The sequence below is a fragment of the Girardinichthys multiradiatus genome, chromosome 2, assembly GCF_021462225.1.
Source record: "Girardinichthys multiradiatus isolate DD_20200921_A chromosome 2, DD_fGirMul_XY1, whole genome shotgun sequence".
Lineage (NCBI taxonomy): Eukaryota > Metazoa > Chordata > Actinopteri > Cyprinodontiformes > Goodeidae > Girardinichthys > Girardinichthys multiradiatus.
The window spans coordinates 27,343,399-27,367,787 of NC_061795.1; the positions used below are offsets into that span (position 1 = coordinate 27,343,399).

At 39.7% G+C, this 24,389-nt stretch overlaps 1 protein-coding gene across 3 annotated transcripts; it reads right to left on the reverse strand.

The window, feature by feature from the left end:
- Positions 1–753: 753 nt before the first annotated feature.
- blm (BLM RecQ like helicase) lies at positions 754–20,128 on the reverse strand. Of its 3 annotated transcripts, XM_047348727.1 has the most exons (22): positions 19,787–20,127; positions 17,207–17,267; positions 16,495–17,116; positions 16,254–16,389; positions 15,258–15,361; positions 15,040–15,154; positions 14,290–14,951; positions 13,781–13,957; positions 13,331–13,449; positions 12,943–13,056; positions 12,763–12,861; positions 12,528–12,676; positions 12,317–12,423; positions 10,282–10,442; positions 9,993–10,188; positions 8,203–8,393; positions 7,971–8,115; positions 7,672–7,871; positions 3,270–3,465; positions 3,058–3,180; positions 2,793–2,979; positions 754–1,154 (listed from the first exon to the last, which is right to left on the reverse strand). In XM_047348727.1, the coding sequence occupies exons 1-22, from the start codon at positions 19,879–19,881 to the stop codon at positions 968–970; spliced, it is 4,146 nt and encodes a 1,381-aa protein (XP_047204683.1). In that variant the 5' UTR covers positions 19,882–20,127; the 3' UTR covers positions 754–967. The 3 variants fall into 3 exon arrangements, with proteins under 3 accessions (XP_047204683.1, XP_047204676.1, XP_047204668.1); XM_047348720.1 differs by having other exon boundaries at positions 2,793–2,976; positions 16,495–17,267; positions 19,787–20,128; XM_047348712.1 differs by having other exon boundaries at positions 16,495–17,267.
- Positions 20,129–24,389: the final 4,261 nt, after the last annotated feature.

Sequence of the window (24,389 nt, forward strand, 5' to 3'; positions counted from 1 at the left end):
ATCGGTTTGGTCAGATGTGCAACTACAATAAAAACATTTGTTGTCTATGATTCATAAAGAAAATAAGTTGATCAGTACTTGAAGCAGTCTTAAACATGTTTTGCACAGATAGATTAAGTACCGATTTCATTTTAACTGCTGAAACATAAAAAAAAGGAGGCTGTATTTAGTTTTTTTCTTACACCATCTCAGGCACATAAACAGAGGTTCGACTGATTTTTTTGACAGTATGCAGAATAAATCAATTTGTTCTCCTAATTTGCTTATTAATTCCTGGCAAACCTTGTTGCACAACACATTTACTGAAATCTGCCATGAGTTAAGACATCCAGCTCTGCTTTCTGCCCTTTATCCCCCAGTATACAAACCCCCACACCACAGCGCATACGTCAGGTGTATGTGCGATCTGGTGGTGTATTTTGTAGTTTGCCTTGTGTTTTGTTTCCTTCGATTGGAGATTGTTGTTTAAATTATGTTAAATATTAAAACAAAATGTGAATCTTATATAAACCCATGTGCCAAATCCAGTTCTTGTTCCGTCCGATCCATTCCAAACCCATGTTTGTACTGTAGGCAAGCTTCTGTACAAGTCAGTAGAAGATACCTTTTTTCTCCTATGGTCCCCTGTATCTGGTACCATTAAAGGAAACTCTTCAAACCTGAAATAAACATTTAATAAAAAAGGGGGTCTATTGATGTGGTTTCTGTCAGCCCAGTTCTCTTTCCTACATGCAAATGTAGACAACTGGAAGGTAAGATTGATCTGTTTTTATTACAAATAATAAAAGATTAGTGGAGAGCTCAAGTCATTGAACTATTAAACTTTACATACAACATCAATTTACAACATATATAAACACTTCCAATAGCAGCACAGAACTACAAATGTACAGTTCCCATGGTAAACAGGTGTGTCACAAAACTCTAAACTAGCTGGACATTGAGGGGGTTGAGATTCAAGCAGAATTTAGCTCATGTGAGAAAAGGTTGGCTTTAAAAAGGGCCGCTGGTTGCCCTGAGGCGTCGGGGCAGACAGGATTCCTGGTCTCTTGCCTCCTGGTGCATCTCCTGCAGTGCTCCTGGACCCTCGACCTGAACTGTGGGAGCCACCCCTGGAGCCGGAAGACGACTGTTTATTGTAGTTGTATCCACGACTGCATCCGCAACGACAAAAAAGGAAATAATCAGAAGAGAAAACTCGCTGGGCTGTGAAAAAGTATTTGCTCCCCAAACTGATTACTTCTGTTGTTGCTTTTTCGTAATGTTTAAAATGTTTCGGATCAAATATTAATCAAAGATGACCAAAGTAAGTACAAAATGTATTTCTATTAAATTATGATTTTATTCATTAAGGTATCCAAATCAACTTGATCATCTGTGAAAAAGAAATGACCACCTTATTAAATCATGAATCAACTGTGATTGACCATATTAAGTTCATGAAGTCATCTAAAAGATCTCAATCAGCAACACATAATGATCTGAACTAAAGAAATTCAAGAACCGATGAAACACAGTCACTGACATCTATCATCCTGACAACCATTGCAAAGCCACTTTTAAGGCTTTGGGACTCAAGTCCCCACAGACCCCAAAGGGCTTCACACCACAGTCAGTCATCCAGCCATTCATACACACATCCACACACTGACAGTGGTAGGCTACACTGTAGCCACAGCTGCCCTGGTGCAGACTGACAGAAGTGAGGCCGCCATACAATCGACATACAACGACTGAGACAGACAGAGCCAGGGTTCAAACCGGCAACCCAACGGTTACAGGACGAACCCCTGCCACTGTTGTCCCGGACTCATTCAGGAGGTCACAAACGAACCTAGAACATCCAAAGCACTGAAGGCCTCACTTACCTCAGTTTAAGGTTCTTGTTCGCGATTCACCAATAAGAAAGAGACTGAGCAAAAATGGCATCAATGGGAGACTAACAAGGCCAAGACCATTGCTGACCAAACGATTGAACTGAAACACTTTATTGTCCCTGAGGAGTTATTTATTTGCAGCAGAGTCCACAAAGTCTACTCTTTTTTCAGAGAATACTGCAGCAACAACAGATGGAAGTATGCAGAAGCGCGACTATAACTGAGCCTTTAGTGACTCTTGTTCAGAGTGACTCGGCAATCTTTGTGAAGACCTTAACCATAACCATTCACCTCTTTTTATTTGCCATGCCCAGGTTAGCAAACCAGCACGCCATTCCAAAAGTTAAAACAGAGTCAAAAGAAGAAAAAGAAAAATATTTTTAAAAGAGATTTATCAACCTTAAAACTATTCAATTTTCTTAAAAACAAAAGAAAACAGCTTCTGGTTAGTTTTCTTAGAGATGGAATCAGAAGTTAGCTTTTAGTCCAGAATAGTGCCCAGATACTTATTCAGGCTTTATAAACAGCTTCTTATTAATTGTACAGCATAAATATGTAAAATACCTGTTTGTACATAAATAAACAATCTCTACCACTGTACCAATCATAAGTGCTGGTACGATTGTAGGCTGATTTCTTTGAGAATCAATCAGCATCTCCTTTTTTTTTTTTTCCTTCAAACATTTAAGTGCAAGTATCAGTCGTTGAATGAATTGCACTCCACTTCCTTGTCCTGCAAGAGGTTAACAATTACAGCCGTCTGCAAAATTAATGATGAACCTCGACTCAGTTTGGCTCTGACACTCGTTAGCGTCGAGCATAAAGAGCAGTGGCGATATCACACAGCCCTGAGGAAAGGCAGCTGAGCAAATCAGTAGCTTGGAAAATGTAGTGTTGACACAAGACTCCACATACCCTTTAGAAGAGCAGCTCTGGTTGCCGTAAGCTTTTCTCTTCTTAGAATAGTTGAAGAAAGGACCTTTCTTCCTCTTCTGTCCCTGTGCAGTCTGGTTGCGGAAATATGTGGAGGACTCTGTAGAGTCATCTTCTGAGCGTCTTGTGTCTATCCAGCCGTCTCCAACACTTTCGGTCTGCTCATCTACTACAAAGAAAAACTTCATCACAACAGTGTATAACACACACACAAATAATAATTTAGTACAGATGTGTGTCCTCCTACCAGGTAGCTGCCATTCAGAGTATTTTTGAAGCACCTTAATGACTTCAGCTCCATACTTTTCCAGTTTGTCCTCCGTCACGCCATCAATTTGTAGGAGGACTTCGGGATCAGAGGAAAGTTTCTCTGAGGGGGGGAGGGGGAAAAAAGAAACTTACAAAATAATGCATTAACTGCAAAAATCCAACTATAGGATGCACAGTTTCAAAAATTACCAGATATCTTCTTCAAGGTTGCGGTGGAGAAGATGTTGTAATAGTGAAGGCCAAACGCTTTGCCCAGCTGCTTGCACAGATCTATCAGCTCCTTCAGACAATTCTGAACCATCTCCTCTCTCTGGGAGACGTTCTTGGAGACAGCAGCTTTGTGCTTCCTGATGCTCGACGCGCTCTCCGTCTCGTAAAACTCCACCTAGATGTGACAAATACTGTTGATTTATTCATCAAGTCATACTGTGTACTAATTCTACAAAGTCCATTTGGGCAGCTGTGTAAATTACGTTTAGCCATTATCTAAGATGAAACAGTGAATTAAAAAAAATTTGAAAGATATAATATATATAACTTAAATGAATGTATTTCTGACATATAACCAACTAAGAACAGCAAATATATCTTAGTCTAAAAACATCCAGAAGTATGAAGAAAAAATAAATCCCATGCAACATTTTCATTGTTTTTCAACACAAGTGTTTAAAAAGGTTTTTAGACATTAAAAAAAATCTCTGAAGACACGCCCCATATGAATGATGATATAGAGAAAGTAAAAGTGTGATTGTCTATAGTTTTTTTTAAAAATCTGCTATTTTCTTGACAAAAAAAAAGACATTAGCCCCATTCCCTGTTTAAAGCACCAGGCTTTGTAAAGCCCAGGTTGTGTTTCGATACAAAATTACCCAGTAATTTCACTTTTCTAGGGCTTTACTTTCACGGGTAAATGGCCCTACTCTGGACATGGTCTTCTCAGCTTTCCCCGGGATTTGTAAAAGGGGCGGAGCTGTGTGCAGCAAGGCTTGGCACCAGCACCTTCAGTAATACCATTTATTTGTCACAAAAAGCAGTTTTAGGATGTTTTTAAGGGAAAATTAGACCTCAAAACTTCATCCGTCTGAGCCTATAAATGTTTTTCTGAGTTTTCGGAGCAGTGGAGCTTCACTTACAAGGCTGGTCTGGCTGCTAAGCTACGCTAATCGGGTGGCTGGACAGGGACTTACCCACTAACCACTGCCTGATCTTGGTTGGGCGCTCTAGAATTTCCCCAGGGTTCGTACACTTTTCCCACAGTAAAATTCAAGCACTTTTCAATCATTTTCAAGGTAGATTTCTTAAACTCTTCCTGCACCAAACTCTGCATTTCTGTGCGCCTTTCTTCATTGAGCATTATAACTACAGCACACAGTGTTACCTATGTGAAGGAACAAAGTTCAATACTGGGCAAATGATTAAAATTCTGCAAGTTATATTATTAAAATGAAATGGACATGTCGGCACAAGGAGCCCAAAACATATCGGAGGCAGAGCACGCATGACTGAACATTACCAAGCGACATCTACTTTTTGTGTAATTAAACCACTAGCTAACCACCTTTAACAGCGTTTTCAATACAAATGTTTTGTTGTTGCACATTTTAAAGTACAGTAGATGACATAAAACCCTAGCTTGATCCATCCTTCAAACAATCGATTTGCAATTGAAATTTAAGATTCCCTCCCACTACTACAGCTTACCGCTCAAGAGGGCCAACTCTACCATCGCAAAAAGCTGCAGGTCCTCCTTGCACATGTTGCAGGAAGCTACTTGAGGATTTGGTCCTCGTTTCAACCATGTTTTGTATCTAGCCTTTTCGAGCCAGCAGTAATTAAAACGACAACCGCCTGCCATGCTGCTTTCTCCTGCTCACCAGAGACCTGCGCGACTAGCAGGATGATGCTCAAAGTAGGCCTGCTCCATAGCTATGCCAGAGAACGCTGCCAGTCCAGCCACTGGACTTTTCATCAGGTGATGTCTAATGCTCTCGCAACGGTTTTATGAAAAGGAACAAACCCTCTCTGAGCCAAAGTGAGGCTTTCTGAGACTTCATTGAATGCAAGATGATCGCTCTCTATTTTGTGCCTTTAACATAAAAATATCAAATTGAAGTTTTTAATCAAACTGTTAGAATGCTCGTTATTACTGAACAATGCAATCAGAATATCAAGCACTTTTTAGGACTTCATTCAGAAATCAAGCACTTCCCCAACCTTGAAAACACCTTGTTAAAATTTAAGCATTTTCAAGGATTACAAGCATCCCCGGTGGTTTCCCCGTTACCTGTTTGCTTGCGGCTGAAGGTGAATATAAAGTGTTTAGTAGGTATTTGGTGAATAACCGTGAGTACCAGAAAATAAAACTGAATAATTTTTGCTGGAAATTTGTGACAGCTTATTACTGGCAATAAATTATAAACTTTTTCACCACAGTTCTATAAGACAAATGTTTTAATGCAATGCTGATAATCAGTGCACTTTCAATTTTCCATGTACATAAAAAATACACATTTGCCAAAGACTTGTCTTTTCATGGAAACCTAACGTAGTGGAGTAAGAACATTTTAACCTGTATGACCCCTTCTCTTTTCCAATGGTTATAATCAGTCTGACAGAGGGAGGTATCCCAATCCTTGTGGTTTTTAGTATAAAAATTACCATCAGTGGGACCCTTTGTGGGGTGCCTTGAGACGACATTGTTGTAAATAAGCGCCGTTTAACCAAATAATCTGAACTGAAACTATCTGTGTAGTTATGCTGCTATAGGCTTAGGCTGCTGGAGGACATAATGACCACTTTCACCCTCTTCGCTACATTCTCATACTACTCTCCAATTTTGCATTATTTGCGGTTATTTCAGCTTTTAACTTTATGTTCTCTCTCTTTTCTCTTCCTAGAAGCTACACCTGGCCTGACTCTGTCTACCTGTGACACCTTCTACAGATGATCCACTTGGCCCTGTCTTTTAGTGTTTAACCCTTTCTCTCTCCTAGACATGGCGATTGACTGAGTTTAACTGTAACTAACTATATGTGCTCTCTTTCAGACTCTAACCTTGAAAACTGGCTCAGACTTTATCTGTTCTTTCTTTCTAGGTGAAACGACTAAAGGAGCTACATCCATTAACATTTACTTTTCCTTCCCATAGAACGTACTCCTGGATCAGTGCTTCTTTGCTCTCTTTGTGTCTCTGCTCTGTTCTCTCAAACCCCCAGTCGGTCGTGGCAGATGGCCGCTCACACTGAGCCTGATTCTGCTGGAGGTTTCTTCCTGTTAAAAGGGAGTTTTTCCTCTCCACTGTCGCTACATGCATGCTCAGTATGAGGGATTGCTGCAAAGTCAACGCCAGTGACTGTCCACTGTCTCTACATGCTCATCCAGGAGAAGTGAATGCTGCAAGTCACTGACTAGATGCAATCTGCTGGGTTTCCTTAGACAGAAAAACTTTTTATCCAATTTGAATAACTGAATCTGACTGCACTGTTCATTGATTAGGATTAATTGGAATGTATGTACCTGACATTAGTGAAGTGCCTTGAGACAACATGTTGTGAATTGGCGCTATATAAATACAACTGAATTGAATTTAATATATTTAATATTTCATAGTTTTATGCAGACAGCTCTGCAAGAGGTGAGACAACAGTTCCAGGTTTGAATGCAGAAGCGTTTAATGTATCAATTCCATGTAATTCTGGACTGATTTTTTTTTTTTTCTTCTAATAAATACATTTTTACTAAAACATGTTCTGTAGTTATCTGATATGAATTTAACTGATGATAATAAAAGAAATAAGTCTGTTAGTCAGTGTTTAGTAGTTATTTTAAATGAATCATGCAGTTGCAAAGCAACAACTCTGGCCAGATGCAGGATGGTAAAAATTGTTTTTATGTAAAATAATGATTTAAGCTTTTCCTGCTAATGGATCCAGTGCAACATAAGAAACAATTGAAGGAATAAGTAAATTGTATAACTCTAAAGCTACTTATCTATTATCAGTTGAGACAAAAAAATGAATAAGCTTTTAAACGGAGTAAAGGAGTAATGCCATCTGCTGGAATTAAAGTGTACTGATGTTTTCTTCACAACTTTCCCATTCGTCATTAGGCTGATTTAACTAAAAGGTCTGTGGCCTCTAGGCAATGAAAACAGAACGTACGAGATTCCCTGTGATTCCAATTACCTGGGTTAAACAAATAATGAGGCTTCAGATCCTGGGGCTTTCAGTGGAAAAGAGGCTATTTCCAAATGGAATATGTGGTCACCTACTGGCAACACAAAACAGGATTGAGTGAGCACTCTTACTCTTCCCAAAGAATCTGCTATGCAGGAAAAGTGGCTTATATTTATTTTTAAGAGTTCTCAACACTTATGAAGCAATCTGAATATTGGCTTCAACAGAAAGAACAACCCAAGGCTGAGGGATGAAGACACAACACAGCTCATACAACTGCTATACCAGACAACTCCAGCAGAGGGTCTGCAGCCAAACCATTGGGGTCTGTTGTTTTGTTGGAGTTTTAAATTATGCCATCCCTTTAAAAAGCTTTATAAAACGCTGTTTTATAAATCACATGGGTGATTAGGTACCTCCATGTGTCCAGACAGTACATTCATTGCTTTTGGTCCAGCAGAGATGTAAGTCACAGCTTGGCCATTGTTGGTGATGTAGAGATCCTCGACCAGAACGTTATCCAGAACCAGTTTCTTGAAAAGACGGTCTGCATTATGACGAGAGTATCCTGCTCCCATCCCAAACATTCCTGTCTGTATCTTGGCAGATTTAGCACCTGGAGAAAATAGGTGTCCCAACATGAAGAGTATAATAAATAAATAATGCATCATCTTTTTCAAATACTGGTTTTATTGCAGGAAATAGATGTGTTTACCTATAAATATGTCTACAAGCATGTTAAGTGTCAGTCGGTTCTGCTGAGGTGTCTTGGCAAACCTTGCTCCAACTTTCTCACAGTTCTCCTGGACAAACCTCACAATCTTTTTCACATCATCGGTCACCTTCCTCAGTTTACATTGCTGCATCAAAAGGAAAAAAATAGTAGTCAAACGTTATGTGTTTGGTCAGATTTCCATACAAATCTTAACAGAAAAAATGGTTCCTACGTTGGGTTTGGCACAGTTATCACAGCTGACGTCAGGATGGTCTTTACAGAAGTTTCGGTTGAACTTCAGCTCTCCAAAGTAGGCGAGCAATTGAATTCTTCTGCACTCCATCACGTTTTCACAGAAGTGCACCATGCTGTGTAGGTTGTTGTAATGAGTTTGCTTGGTGTGTCTGTCACCTTCTCTGTCCACTGTGATGACAAAAGAACAACCCGAGACTATATAAGGGAGAACAATAAAAATCGCTCAAAACTAAGACAGCCTTTTAAAAAAGTCTCAAACAAACAAACTGTTCAATACTATTTATAACCATGTATTAACTACATTTATAGACAAACATGAGAAGAGAGAAGCAACAAATATTCCCAACTGATAAGATAAAATAATCTACTTATTGCAGGTATTATAAATTTTATTTCTAAACATTTCTTGTAAATTTGATTTTTGTTTTATTTTTTACTTTCATACTTTAGTTTTGGAGTACCTATTTTGTGGAATACAATCCCTTTCTGGCATTCTGTTGTTTACAGAGTAACAAGTATAACAACTTGCTATTAGATCGCTAATTAGTCGGCCTATCTGCAATTGGTCAACTGTAGTTTCAAGTGAAAGTTGTGATTTTTTGAAGCAAGGTTCTGAGACGTTACAATCGGTAATATTTCCTTACAACTACTTAACTGAAGCACAAAGGTGTCATAACACTGTAACCATGTTTAAAATGCATAGACTGCAAAAAAGGATGTACAGGATACTTTTTCGGAGGGGAGATTTCTGGAGCTTTCATATGTACACCTCTGTTTTAGCTGACTTTAACAATTAACAGCTCGAACTGACAATGGCCAGATCAGTGGATATTAACAGTCGAAAATATCACAACGGACCGACTGCTGTTACATTCAGTGCTGTTTAGTTCAGCCTAATAACATGTTTCTATGAAGTTCCATGTTTCTATGTGGCATCATGTTGGTGGAGCCTGTTGGCTGCATCGGTCCACCGGATCCAATGCAACTCGTTCGTCCTCTCCAGCTCCATCACGAATGGAGCACACATTTGGATTTTGCATCAGCTGTGAAACGGCGTTAAAGATGGTATGTGCCTGTGCTTTGCAGGTCTCATACCTTTTAGAAAATTATCCTGACAGACCCACGATCAGCTGATCCGAGTAAAGTACACTTTCTTTTTCAGCCAGCTGACCAGCAGTTTGTACCACCAGATAGTGGAGTGAGGAACAATGTGCTCCCCAAGGCTGCACAATATATGGCAAATAAATCGTTATCGCAATATCAGTGAGTGCAATATTCATATCGTAAAGGACTGTTTGGGGTGCAATAATTGTTGGGGAATATATTCCAAGTGCCATGAGCTTGCATTGATGTTAATGACATTTTGAGCAGCGCAGTCTTACAGCAGCAGATGCCACACTGGACGCAAACTGCATTGCCCAACATGCTGAAGGTCACAAAAGGGATCACAGGTGAGAAACAGAGGAAAGAAGAACATAGGCACATTCAAAGGCAATACTCAAACAATATTCATCAACATTATCGCCATCACGAGATTTTCTAACATCGTGTAGCCCTAATGCCATCCTATAGTCCATCCACCCGGAGAAAACCCCAGTCCCTCACGTATTCTTGCTGATAAGAGGACTTTAAAATGTAGGAATGGCATGAAGGAAAGTTTCAGTGGTTTCGAGACCGTAATTATTTAAAACTTTGATATCACCTTGATACTGGTAATCAGCCCACTCTACATAACTAGTATAGTTTTATTTATTTTCTTTTACATACTGCTGATGATTCTTTTGATGCGGTGCACATCAGTGTAGGAATAAAACAGAATGCAGTGAGAGATCTCTCCGTCTCTGCCGGCTCTTCCTGACTCCTGATAGTAACCCTCCATTGATTTTGGCAGGCTGGCGTGGATCACGTAGCGCACATCAGGCTTGTCTATACCCATGCCAAAGGCTATTGTGGCACAGATGACCTGAAGGACAAGAAAACAAAAACCAATCAGTAGGACGTCTCGGTATCCATGATGAGGTGAGTTATCAGTTAAATCTTGTTGTTGTGATCTGACCTGGCAACCGTCCTGATTGATCCACTTGCTCTGCACATATTCTCTGTCGCCATCACTCAAACCGGCGTGATAAGACAGAGCTTGAATTCCCGCTCTCTTCAGACTCTCTGCCAGAGCATCGCAGTCATTACGAGACAGGCAGTACACAATGCCAGAGTCACCTGCCAGGGTCAGAAACACAAAATCGTTCAATACAAAGTATGCCAAAGTGGGATTACTTAAAGTGCTGGTTTCCTTTAGTAAAACTGGAGCAAAGATGAGACAAAAACCAATGAATAAAGACATTAAAAGTTTTACATTTAAAAAATATCCAGACAGACAACTTTTTTTGCCCTCAAGTCTTCACATACAGGTCCTTCTCAAAATATTAGCATATTGTGATAAAGTTCATTATTTTCCATAATGTCATGATGAAAATTTAACATTCATATATTTTAGATTCATTGCACACTAACTGAAATATTTCAGGTCTTTTATTGTCTTAATACGGATGATTTTGGCATACAGCTCATGAAAACCCAAAATTCCTATCTCACAAAATTAGCATATTTCATCCGACCAATAAAAGAAAAGTGTTTTTAATACAAAAAACGTCAACCTTCAAATAATCATGTACAGTTATGCACTCAATACTTGGTCGGGAATCCTTTGGCAGAAATGACTGCTTCAATGCGGCGTGGCATGGAGGCAATCAGCCTGTGGCACTGCTGAGGTCTTATGGAGGCCCAGGATGCTTCGATAGCGGCCTTTAGCTCATCCAGAGTGTTGGGTCTTGAGTCTCTCAACGTTCTCTTCACAATATCCCACAGATTCTCTATGGGGTTCAGGTCAGGAGAGTTGGCAGGCCAATTGAGCACAGTGATACCATGGTCAGTAAACCATTTACCAGTGGTTTTGGCACTGTGGGCAGGTGCCAGGTCGTGCTGAAAAATGAAAACTTAATCTCCATAAAGCTTTTCAGCAGATGGAAGCATGAAGTGCTCCAAAATCTCCTGATAGCTAGCTGCATTGACCCTGCCCTTGATAAAACACAGTGGACCAACACCAGCAGCTGACACGGCACCCCAGACCATCACTGACTGTGGGTACTTGACACTGGACTTCTGGCATTTTGGCATTTCCTTCTCCCCAGTCTTCCTCCAGACTCTGGCACCTTGATTTCCGAATGACATGCAGAATTTGCTTTCATCCGAAAAAAGTACTTTGGACCACTGAGCAACAGTCCAGTGCTGCTTCTCTGTAGCCCAGGTCAGGCGCTTCTGCCGCTGTTTCTGGTTCAAAAGTGGCTTGACCTGAGGAATGCGGCACCTGTAGCCCATTTCCTGCACACGCCTGTGCACGGTGGCTCTGGATGTTTCTACTCCAGACTCAGTCCACTGCTTCTGCAGGTCCTCCAAGGTCTGGAATCGGCCCTTCTCCACAATCTTCCTCAGGGTCTGGTAACCTCTTCTCATTGTGCAGCCTTTTCTGCCACACTTTTTCCTTCCCACAGACTTCCCACTGAGGTGCCTTGATACAGCACTCTGGGAACAGCCTATTCGTTCAGAAATTTCTTTCTGTGTCTTACCCTCTTGCTTGAGGGTGTCAATAGTGGCCTTCTGGACAGCAGTCAGGTCGGCAGTCTTACCCATGATTGGGGTTTTGAGTGATGAACCAGGCTGGGAGTTTTAAAGGCCTCAGGAATCTTTTGCAGGTGTTTAGAGTTAACTCGTTGATTCAGATGATTAGGTTCATAGCTCGTTTAGAGACCCTTTTAATGATATGCTAATTTTGTGAGATAGGAATTTTGGGTTTTCATGAGCTGTATGCCAAAATCATCCGTATTAAGACAATAAAAGACCTGAAATATTTCAGTTAGTGTGCAATGAATCTAAAATATATGAATGTTAAATTTTCATCATGACATTATGGAAAATAATGAACTTTATCACAATATGCTAATTTTTTGAGAAGGACTTGTACAGTTGAATTTTTAACCTCAGTAACGACAGTGTTCCAAAAAGCACCAGGATCGGAAAGTGACCGAATTATTTACGTGGGTAGTGCTTTTTGATCCAGCCGATGCAGTCCTCGTCAACCTTTTTGGGTTTCTTTGGCAACACTGAGTACTTGAGGTTTGTTCTGTTGAAGCTCATGGTAAATCTGAAAAACAAACAGCAAATACGCTGTTGCTCCTGGCTTTTTGAGGTCAATATTTGGGATTGCTGCCAAAAATAAACGATGCAGTCTGAAAAATAAACACATACACTTGTGGTCGACTCATGTTTAGCTGGTTGAGAATGTCTTTTTGCACACGGGGGGTAGCGGTAGCTGTCAGGGCCATCATTGGTATGTTGGGGAACTTTTGACGAAGTTCATGCAACTTCTTGTAGTCTGGACGAAAATCATGACCCCACTGAAAAGTGTAGGAACAATGGGACAACTCATTAAGATATAAGCACACTTCAAACTGTTTATATATACACAAGTTTAGGAACACACCTGACTGACACAATGTGCCTCGTCGATGACAAAGCGGGCTACAAGGCCTCGCTCGTATAGGTTTTGCAGAGCTGAGATCAACCTGTTGCTTGCACTCACCTTGAAGAAAATGCAAAAGACCAAATGTTAACAAATTAAGAAGCTAGCTTAAACAGTACAAACACAAATCACATTACTCACCTTTTCAGGTGTGACATACAGCAGTTTAATGATTGGGTCTTTCCTGGAGAGCTGCACATAAATCCTCCCTGCTTCACTGTCACTTTTATCACCAGATAGACTTGTTGCTGGAATCTGAAATTTAGGAAAAAATTAAGTGACTTCATATTTTATTTATTTTCTGGTGATTTTTCAAAGTCTAAATATTCTACGAGTGTTTAAGTAGTGTAAATATGTGTTATTTTATTAAAGCAAATATCAAAAATGAGAAAAATTGAACAAGCTTTATTGTTTGGTTAATATTCTTTCCAGAATTTTCAGCTAAGCAATGAATTTATCAGCTTGCAGGTTTCATATAAACAACACCGTCCATCCTCTAATCCAGCTTGTGGGTGACAAGCATACTTACGTCTAGGGTGGTGAGTTTCTGGATCTGATCAACAATAAGCGATTTAAGTGGAGAAATGACAATAGTGACTCCAGGTGAGACACAGGCAGGTAACTGGTAGCACAAACTTTTACCCCCACCTAAAACAAAAATATACACATCAGTTTGAGAAACAGTTATTTGTTTGGTTTTTATAAAGCTCCTTTAAAGGGTTTACCCAAAAAACAAAACTGTACAAATTTAAAATTCACTATTAGATGAACCAGTTTGTTGCTGTTAACATCCAAGTTTTTGGAATAGATGCCAGGGACAGCTTCCTTTTAAAATAGGAACCAAAACTATAGCATTTGCTGTATATGAATTAAATGCTAACAGTGATACAGCAATCAACAGTTCATCTTACTGGAAACTGGGTTTATTTTAAATCTAACTTTCATTTTTCAAATATAACAGAATCCTACTTAAACCAACCTGTTGGCATCAAAACAAACACATCTTCTCCCAGAAGAGTAGCATTGATTGCTTCCAGTTGATTGAATCTGAACTGGTGGAGTCCAAAACGCTTATGAAAAATCTTCATCATCTCTGGTGAATGGGGGAAGTTAAAGCCTCGGAAGCGATCGTGAGCTGGGTTTTTAAAGTTGGGCTCTGCACAATAAGACATAAAAAAAAAAAAGAAATTGAAAACTGCATTAAAGTGAGTCCTGAACCACTCATGTTAAATACAAACATGTTCTGTGTTTTCACCAATATTGGATTAGTGCAATATGACAAAACGTGACTACTTATATTTCGTTGACTTTAGGCTAATAAAAATGTTCTTGTTAGACTGATAAAAAATACTTCTTTAGTACAATTTACTGCCATCTAGTGGACAAATGTAAAACTCTCGTGCCTGAAAAGATTTAGGAAAGAAATTTGCTTGTTTTCCATGCTGTTAAGTGTAAGTATTCAGATATTTTGGTTGCATGTTGCCTTGCCTGGTGAGTAAATCCTTTGAGGTTTTGGAGCAGAAACAGGAGTCACTGGGTTCTTGTCCCATGACGACTTGTTTGGTCCCCCTTCTTTCACTGCAGCAAATACAGCGCTTAGGTTCTGACCCGACTTAGATGAAGGTTCATCAAAGTAATCAGGGATGTCAGAATCATTCAAGTCATCTATATCGAAATCGTCAACATAGAAGTCATCTGTTTCCAAGTCTGCTGCAGTTGCAGAGGTTGAGGTTTTAGATTTGTTTTGCACATCTTCTGAGTTCTTGGTTGAGAAAAAAAGATCTGACTCATCAGCACCAGAGCCGGTTTTCTTTGAGAGATTAAATGGTGGGTTTTTGGAGCTGTGGGCTGACAGAGAATCGCAAATACTCTCATTTTCTACATATATTGCCCTGCTGTCCATCCTTTGCCAGGGTTTTACACTGGCAATGTCAAAGCAATCAGAGTCATAGTCCACAGAGATGACTGAAGAGCTTTGGGGCTGGAGGGGCTTTTTAGTGTTCACACGCAGGCAAGTGCTGGGTGACATCAGACTAGATGCACCACAGCTGGAAAAAGTGCGTTTGAAGCTGGTGTCAGAAATCACTGTGCTGTCTGGCTGCTGCATCATCCTACATAAAGAATCAGCCCCACAAGCAAGAATCCTCTTCCTGCAAGAGAAAGTTAGAGACCAAGGTCACACTTCGATACGGTCAAATAATAAATTGGCACATCTGCTGCTGACTGAAATGAACAAACCTGTGGGCCCTCTTCAGCAAAAGATCATTCCCACAGGACAAAGCGATCAGTTCATGTTCAGGGATGGAATCAACCAGAGAACAGATGGACTCCATAATACTAAAGAGTTGTTCCTCTACAACAATGACAAAAGGTAAAACTGAGATCAGAACGAGATTAAGAAACGTTAAAAAATAATTTAAAAAAGGCCAGCAGAAGAACAAGTAAAACAAACTCACTTGTTTTGTCACTGGAGAGGTGACTAGAAGGTTTAGGCAGAGTTGTGGCGGGGCTGTTTGACCAGAAAGGTTCGTCTCTGCTCTGAACACTGCCTGATAGAGTTCTTTATTAAAGAAGAGACGATATTAAATTTAAGAAAAACCCAAACTGATTCTCAATAAAAGCCATAAATTATTAAAGCAGATTAAAAATAAAGCTATTTTAAGTTAAACGTTACAAACTGTTTTCAACAGTAAATAAAAAAAAACATTCAGAAACTGAACCAACTTACAAGATTTTCAAGTGGGTGGAAGGACAAATGGATGAGCAGTAAGGGGTGGGTGATATGGACTTACATTTTGAACATGATACTTTGTGGTACTATACTGATAATAAAAGTGAAGAAAAAAAACTACAACTTATTTTCAATTTTCTTTAGCCAACCGTGTGGCTTTGACTGCATGTCACAGCAGTCATTGCGCCACAAACGCAAATACTGCTCTTGAAAAAAATATATACATTTTGAAATGGGCTTCTTCAGGATACTAGTTACTAGCATATTTTCAGCTTTATTGATATTTATTGATGCCTTAATGGACCAACCACTGGAGAAAACAGCAAAAGTAACAATCCCATCAAAGCAGCCAGTTTTTGAACATCATTAATTGAAATTTTAATTCTTTTCATAAGAAATGTTATACGATAACCAATTAACGCCCACCACTAATGAGCAGATTAACAAACAAATTTCAAAACAAACAGGTGCCTGGATGGATCGCTGTATGGTCAAAATGGTGGATTGTTGACTGGATAGACTGACAAACAGATGTATGGACAGATGAACATATTTAGAAATGGATACAAGAAAATGGAACATGGAATAAGGTATGAAAAAACTAATATTTTTTATACTAATCCAAACCTAGAAAAATCATAATAAAATTTCATAGTGGGGACTCAATTCCAGTAGCTCTCCAAGACATGACAGATAACAGTAGTGCATAATATTTGCCCACCTTGTCTCAGTTGTAGAAGGCATATAAGATGTCTCATCAGGAGGAGGTGAAGGAGGAATGTAATCAATGTCTTCCTCAGGTTCGGAGTTGTCATTTAGCTCTATCACTTTTGGATCAATCCATTTTCCCTTTTCATCTGAGAGGCACAAGAATATTCCATCATCACCTTCGCATTTTGTTCCCTTATTAGGACTGTATCTGCTTTCTGTATTCGAACAAAATAAACCAGACAACCATTTACCTGTTTTGTCTTTTAAGGGTTCAGACCTGGGACTGACCTCCTCATCGCTATCACTCAACACAGACGTCACATGTGGAGGAGGACAACGCCTTCTGGTCCTTTTAACAATACAATCTTCATCATCTGAAGGTTCATGAACTAAACTAGGTTCTAGTGAGACTGCTGTTTTACTGACACTGGATTCTGATTCCTCTGTCTCCTTACAAGATTGGTCGCTGTTCTTGCTCAACTGTGGTTTTAAGTGGACAGAACCGTGGCTTTGTTTTCCTGTAAACTCTGGGAATTCTTCATCAGAAGATGACGTTCTCTTGATGACCCTTGCTGATTTATCTGAGGAGAAGGAGTCATTTTTTGCTTTAACAGGTGTTTCAAAGTCTTCAAAATCATCCCAGTCATCCATCGGTAAATCAGATACATCCAGTCTTATGGAGCTGATTCCTTTCCCACCACAGGAGGTCTGGTTGTTAGTTTTAGAAGGAGCGGCAATCACCTTAATGCCAGTATCTGCCGGGGGTGTCTCACATGGTGAGGTGGGGTTACCTGTGGGGCTGATGAAATCTGACTTGCATTTTGAACTTGGAGGGAAGAGGCTGTTGATTTTGGATTTTTGAGTTCTTTCAAGCTTGTTTGAAAACGTTAAAGAAGATTTAGTCACCAAACTGCTCGTAGGGACATTCACGTTCCTGTTTGCCAAAACATTTGGACTGTTTACCTTGGTCTGGTATTCCACTTTAGTTGTACCTGATGAAGATTTCTTTTTGAATGAGAAAGCCCTGAAAATACAAACATGTATTAAATTTAAAAAGCTGACAAAGAGCAAAAGATTTTGTGTGACTGTTACTCGAGAATAAGCTTTAAGAGCTGATAAGTGTGTAACAGCTGATAGCTTTTTTTGTTTTAAGGTTTTCATTTCATTCAGTCTATTTTCCTGCTCCTACACAAATTTCCCCAGGTCTGTTAACCACATTTTGCTGCAACTTTGGTCTGACAAACCCAATTTAGATTTATATTAAGACAAGTAAATATTTTTTAAACCAACCAAATAGTCTTTGTTGTGTATATATACAGTACAGACCAAAGGTTTGGACACACCTTCTCATTCAAAGAGTTGTCTTTATTTTCATGACTATGAATATTGTAGCTTCACACTGAAGGCATCAAAACTATGAATTAAAACATGTGGAATCATATACTGAACAAAAACGTGTGAAACAACTGAAAATATGTCTTATATTCTAGGTTCTTCAAAGTAGCCACCTTTTGCTTTGATTACTGCTCTGCACACTCCTGGTATTCTGTTGATGAGCTTCAAGAGGTAGTCACCTGAAATGGTTTTCACTTCACAGGTGTGCCCTGTCAGGTTTAATAAGTGAGATTTCAAGCCTTATAAATGGGGTTGGGACCATCAGTTGTGTTGTGCAGGAGGTGGATACAGTACACAGCTGATAGTTCTACTGAATAGACTGTTAGAATTTGTATTATGGCAAGAAAAAAGCAGCTAAGTAAAAAAGAAAACGAATGGTCATTTAAGAAATGAAGGTCAGTCAGTCCGAACAATTGGGAAAACTTTGAAAGTGTCCCCAAGTGCAGTCGCAAAAACCATCAAGCGCTACAAAGAAACTGGCTCACATGAGGACCGCCCCAGGAAAGGAAGACCAAGAGTCACCTCTGCTGCGGACGATAAGTTAATCCGAGTCACCAGCCTCAGAAATCGCAGGTTAACAGCAGCTCAGATTAGAGAACAGGTCAATGCCACACAGAGTTCTAGCAGCAGACACATCTCTAGAACAACTGTTAAGAGGAGACTGTGTGAATCAGGCCTTCATGGTAAAATAGCTGCTAGGAAACCACTGCTGAGGACAGGAAACAAGCAGAAGAGACTTGTTTGGGCTAAAGAACAAAAGGAATGGACATTAGACCAGTGGAAAATCTGTCATTTGGTCTGATTAGTCCAAGTTTGAGATCTTTGGTTCCAACCACCGTGTCTTTGTGCGGCGCAGAAGAGGTGAACAGATGGACTCTACATGCCTGGTTCCCACCGTGAAGCATGGAGGAGGAGGTGTGATGGTATGGGGTTGCTTTGCTGGTGACACTGTTGGGGATTTATTCAAAATTGAAGGCATACTGAACCAGCATGGCTACCACAGCATCTTGCAGCGGCATGCTATTCCATCCGGTTTGCGTTTAGTTGGACCATCATTTATTTTTCAACAGGACAATGACCCCAAACACACCTCCAGGCTGTGTAAGGGCTATTTGACCAAGAAGGAGAGGGTTGGGGTGCTGCGCCAGATGACCTGGCCTCCACAGTCACCGGACCTGAACCCAATCAAGATGGTTTGGGGTGAGCTGGACCGCAGAGTGAAGGCAAAAGGGCCAACAAGTGCTAAGCATCTCTGGGAACTCCTTCAAGACTGTTGGAAAACCATTTCAGGTGACTACCTCTTGAAGCACATCAACAGAATGCCAAGAGTGTGTGGAGCAGTAATCAAAGCAAAAGGTGGCTACTTTGAAGAACCTAGAATATAAGACATATTTTCAGTTGTTTCGCACTTTTTTGTTCAGTATTATATATATATACATATATATATGTATATATATATAAATAACCCTATGCAAGGTCCAGAATCCATCATTGGTTGTTAATAATTTAAAGTTTAATAAAAGGATTTCATTTTTATTTGTGCTGCTGTTTTAATGGAGAAAATATAATTTCAAGGTAATGCATAAGACTTTCAGTTGAATGAAAATGACTATTACAAATTAGTAAATATTTCTAAGCACCAATGAAAAGCTAGAACAGAAGAAAGTCCGTCTTGGAGTGTTTTATGACGATATCTAAGTGTTCAAAGGTTAAATGAGATGACTCAGAAAGTCAGCCTTTAAAACGCTTTAGCTTTCTTAATTTTTTACCTGAAAACATGAGTTTGGATTTGTTTGAAAGCTCTCCTAATGCTCTTTCAGATGACAAATTTTTTATACACAAAGCTTGACATTCTTACCAACAGACCTACTGAGATTACAGGGATTAGATAGTGTTTTTCTTTTTAAACACACGTATATAGCTCTTCAGCAAAAGTTAGTCACTTGATTGTTATGGTCTTCATCCTAACTTTAAAATACTAATTTAAAACGACAAAACTAGTTGTTAATGCCTGATGCTATAGTTTAAACGGATAAGAACCTGTTGTCATAGAAAATAAAGCTAAATGACTGTTATACTAGCTAGCACTGCTGACATCTCACACTTATTAGCTGCTTTTTAAGGTCTCTGCTGTAAAGCAATACTTACCCCGTTTTAGGTTTAGCCAGAGACAGCTTGCTTTGAGCAGCGTTGCTGTGTCTCGCCAACTGTTCTTGCAGGTTATTTTGTGGCAGACTTGACATTATTGGTGGGAAGCTGAGCTAGCTTGTGTTAGCTGAGAGGCTACAGGCGTTCTGTTCGTGAAACCGCGCGGAGTTTTCTAAACATTGCTCGCGACACCGGACAGGAGCACGTGCCTTCAGTTTTTTTTTCCTGCAGGTGGTTCGTAGACGATGAAGGTCATTAAACTGACGCAGACGTTTGAGCTGGTATAACGGCAATATCAATCTGTGGGACAAGGAACACAACAAACACTGGATTTTGCGCCCGATCAGTAAAATGAATCCTCATTGGCTAGCGATGAGCGCGAAAGAGGATTCTGGGAGTTGTAGTCTTTATGTGTGTCAAAGAGCCCCATGATGGTCAGTTTTAACCCAGGACAAACATTGTAAATAGAAATAACCGAAATGATCTTGACTTGTTTTGACGTCACAATACTTGGAAAAAACATTTTACTTATTTTAAAAATTAAAACCTGGTCTGGGGTTATGTCAATCGGTGGTAGAAACATAGGCATCTTTTACTTACTAAAAATAGAAGCTGAAATATACTTCTCATTTAGAAAACTGTGTAGCCTGAACATTTGCAAATACTATAACAAATTATGAAATACACAAGGTCACTGAATGGAGGTTTTAGAAATCATTTTAGACCCAAAACTTAAGTTTGATAAACACAAAAAGAAAATTACAATTGCGAGTAAAACTATATGAGGGTTCCAAAATATAGGGTTCCACAGGTGCCACAAATTGAATGTTTACATTATCTAGCCCCTGAACGTGCTGCCAGGAACATCTCAACGTATAACAATAATTTCTTAAATAAAGGAATTTGATTTTGGAATACACTACCAACTGAAATTAAATCAATTTAGGAAATTTTGTGTTGACTAAAGGAAAGCACAGTTGTGCCCATTAACCTTTGTACCCTTGTGGGTCATATTTGACAGGTAAAGAGTTGTTTTTAATTTTTACATTTTTTCATTTTAGTATTTTTATTTTTATTAGGTTATTAGGTCAAGCCTATTATACTTACTATTTATATGTTTTTTACTAAATGGTTTAATGTAATTTTGGCTTGTTGGACATCTAAATATTAGTATGCTGATTATGTAAATGTCCAACTAGGGAGAAGAGGTAAAAATTAGCAATAGTCATGAGCTCTCTGTACAACGCATCAGTTGTTCTCTCAGTTGTTCAAACTGTATGATCCCTATTAAAAATCTATTCTATTCTAAATACCGTATTTTCCGCACTATAAGGCGCACTTAAAAACCTTTAATTTTCTCAAAAAATGACAGTGCGCCTTGTAATCCGGAGCGCCTTATATATGGATCAATTGGTTAATTGGTTGATCCATATTGGCTGTACACGGCGCTCTGTCAAAATGTTTCAGTACGACTGGTAAACTACAAAGCCGCACCGCTTGCAGCATTACGGCTACCGTAGTCAGGGGCGTCGCCAAAGTAATAGCGGTAAACACCTGTATTGTGCTTACTCATAGTTCAACACCACTTGTGTGTGTATAACGACCCCAAAATGGCACCTTTCAAGAGACACGCTTACAATGCTGAGTTCAAACTCAAGGCTGTCAGCTACGCAGTCGAACATGGGAATAGAGCAGCAGCGAGAGAATTCAACATTAATGAATCAATGGTACGGAAGTGGAGGAAGCAAGAAGATGACCTGTGCCAAGTAAACAAGACTAAAAAGAGTTTCCGAGGGAATAAAGCGAGATGGCCACAGTTAGAGGACAAACTCGAACAGTGGGTTGTTGAACAGAGAGCAGCAAGTAGAAGCGTCTCTACAGTCACTGTTCGTATGAAGGCAAAAGCGCTAGCACAGGACATGAACATTAATGAATTTCAAGGCGGTCCTTCTTGGTGTTTTCGTTTTATGAAAAGACGTAATCTCTCCATCCGCACACGAACTACCGTCTCGCAGCAACTGCCAAAAGATTACCAAGAAAAGCTGGCCACGTTCCGCGCATACTGCAAAAACAAGATCACTGAAAAGAAGATCCGGCCAGAGCACATCACCAACATGGATGAGGTTCCACTCACCTTTGATATTCCCGTGAACCGCACTGTGGAGAAAACGGGGACCAGTACGGTGTCTATACGCACCACAGGGAATGAGAAGTCATCCTTCACTGTAGTTCTCGCCTGCCAGGCTAATGGCCAGAAACTTCCACCCATGGTTATTTTTAAGAGGAAGACCTTGCCAAAACAAAACTTTCCAGCCGGCGTCGTCATCAAAGCTAACTCAAAGGGATGGATGGATGAGAACATGATGAGTGAATGGCTGAGAGAAATTTACGTCAAGAGACCGGGTGGCTTTTTTCACACAGCTCCGTCCCTATTGATAAACGACTCCATGCGCGCCCATATCACCGATGGTGTCAAAAAACAAGTGAAGAAAACTAATTCGGAGCTTGCAGTCATTCCGGGTGGATTAACTAAAGAACTCCAGCCGCTAGATATTGGTGTCAACAGGCCGTTCAAAGCTAGACTGCGAGCTGCGTGGGAGCAGTGGATGACAGAAGGCGAACACACATTCACCAAGACAGGGAGACAGCGCCGGGCGACTTACGCCACTATCTGCCAGTGGATCGTAAATGCCTGGGCTGATATATCAGTCTCAACTGTGGTCCGAGCTTTCAAGAAGGCAGGAATAATCACTGAACCGCCAGACAACAGCAGCGACACTGACTCTGATAATGACGAGAGGGAGCCGGGCATGTTGGATGCCGCAATCGCCCAACTGTTCAATTCGGACACTGAAGAAGAAGAATTCGAGGGATTCGTGGACGAGGAATAAACTGAAAAAGTGAGCTTTACGTATTATATATATACCGTAACTGATCAATGTTGAGTTATGCACTAACGTTTGATTTAGCTGTGTTTCTTTTACGTGTTTACAAATGAACAAGGCTGGGAGATATTGTGAATATGCACATTAACGTTTGAACAACGTTGAGTTATTGTGAATGCACTAACTACGTTTTATACGTATGCTGGTTTGTAGTGTATTAATAAAGTTTGACTGACTTATCTGACTGTTTTGTTGTCATTCTCTTTAGCACAGCTCCGTCTAGTGTATGCAAACGTTTGACTGCAGTAGCTTCAATTCTATGCGCCTTATAATCCGGTGCGCCCTATATATGAAAAAAGTTCTAAAATAGGCCATTCATTGAAGGTGCGCCTTATAATCCGGTGCGCCTTATAGTGCGGAAAATACGGTACAAGGGTTATATAAAATTTAAGTCATTTTTAAAAAAAAGAAGAAAGAAACAAAAATAGACCATGCAACTTATTAAAAACTGTATTTTAAGTCAAAAAGGCTGAAAAGTTTGAGACCATACCAAACAGATAACATTTTTCAAACTAGTTAGCTTTCCTTTAATGTCAAAGTTTCAAACTATGTTTATTACTGGGAAGGGGCAGTTAGGTTTACAGCTGACAGTAGATCTGACCATAAACAACTCGCTTTCATATGTGCTGTGAAAAAGTGTTTGCCCTCCCAGTATATTTCTTTTTTCTGTTTTTGTCACATTTAAATGTTTAAGATAGTCAAACAAATGGTAATATCAAAGATAACCTTAGCATTATGAAGGACCAATCCTGCCATAGTTAAGAATAATGCAGAAATAAATAAATGCTCAATAAATAAATAAGCATACTATATAGTACACAACAATGCAGTAAATGAATGAATGTAGGCAGTAATTTGATTATTCAATGAGACATAAATGTACAGTACAGACCAAAGGTTTGGACACACCTTCTCATTCAAAGAGTTTTCTTTATTTTCATGACTATGAATATTGTAGCTTCACACTGAAGGCATCAAAACTATGAATTAACACATGTGGAATTATATACTGAACAAAAAGTGTGAAACAACTGAAAATATGTCTTATATTCTAGGTTCTTCAAAGTAGCCACCTTTTGCTTTGATTACTGCTCCGCACACTCTTGGCATTCTGTTGATGAGCTTCAAGAAGTAGTCACCTGAAATGGTTTTCACTTCACAGGTGTGCCCTGTCAGGTTTATTAAGTGGGATTTCAAGCCTTATAAATGGGGTTTGGACCATCAGTTGTGTTGTGCAGGAGGTGGATACAGTACACAGCTGATAGTCCTACTGAATAGACTGTTAGAATTTGTATTATGGCAAGAAAAAAGCAGCTAAGTAAAAAAGAAAACAAATGGTCATTACTTTAAGAAATGAAGGTCAGTCAGTCCGAACAATTGGGAAAACTTTGAAAGTGTCCCCAAGTGCAGTCGCAAAAACCATCAAGCGCTACAAAGAAACTGGCTCACATGAGGACCGCCCCAGGAAAGGAAGACCAAGAGTCACCTCTGCTGCGGACGATAAGTTCATCCGAGTCACCAGCCTCAGAAATCACAGGTTAACAGCAGCTCAGATTAGAGAACAGGTCAATGCCACACAGAGTTCTAGCAGCAGACACATCTCTAGAACAACTGTTAAGAGGAGACTGTGTGAATCAGGCCTTCATGCTAAAATAGCT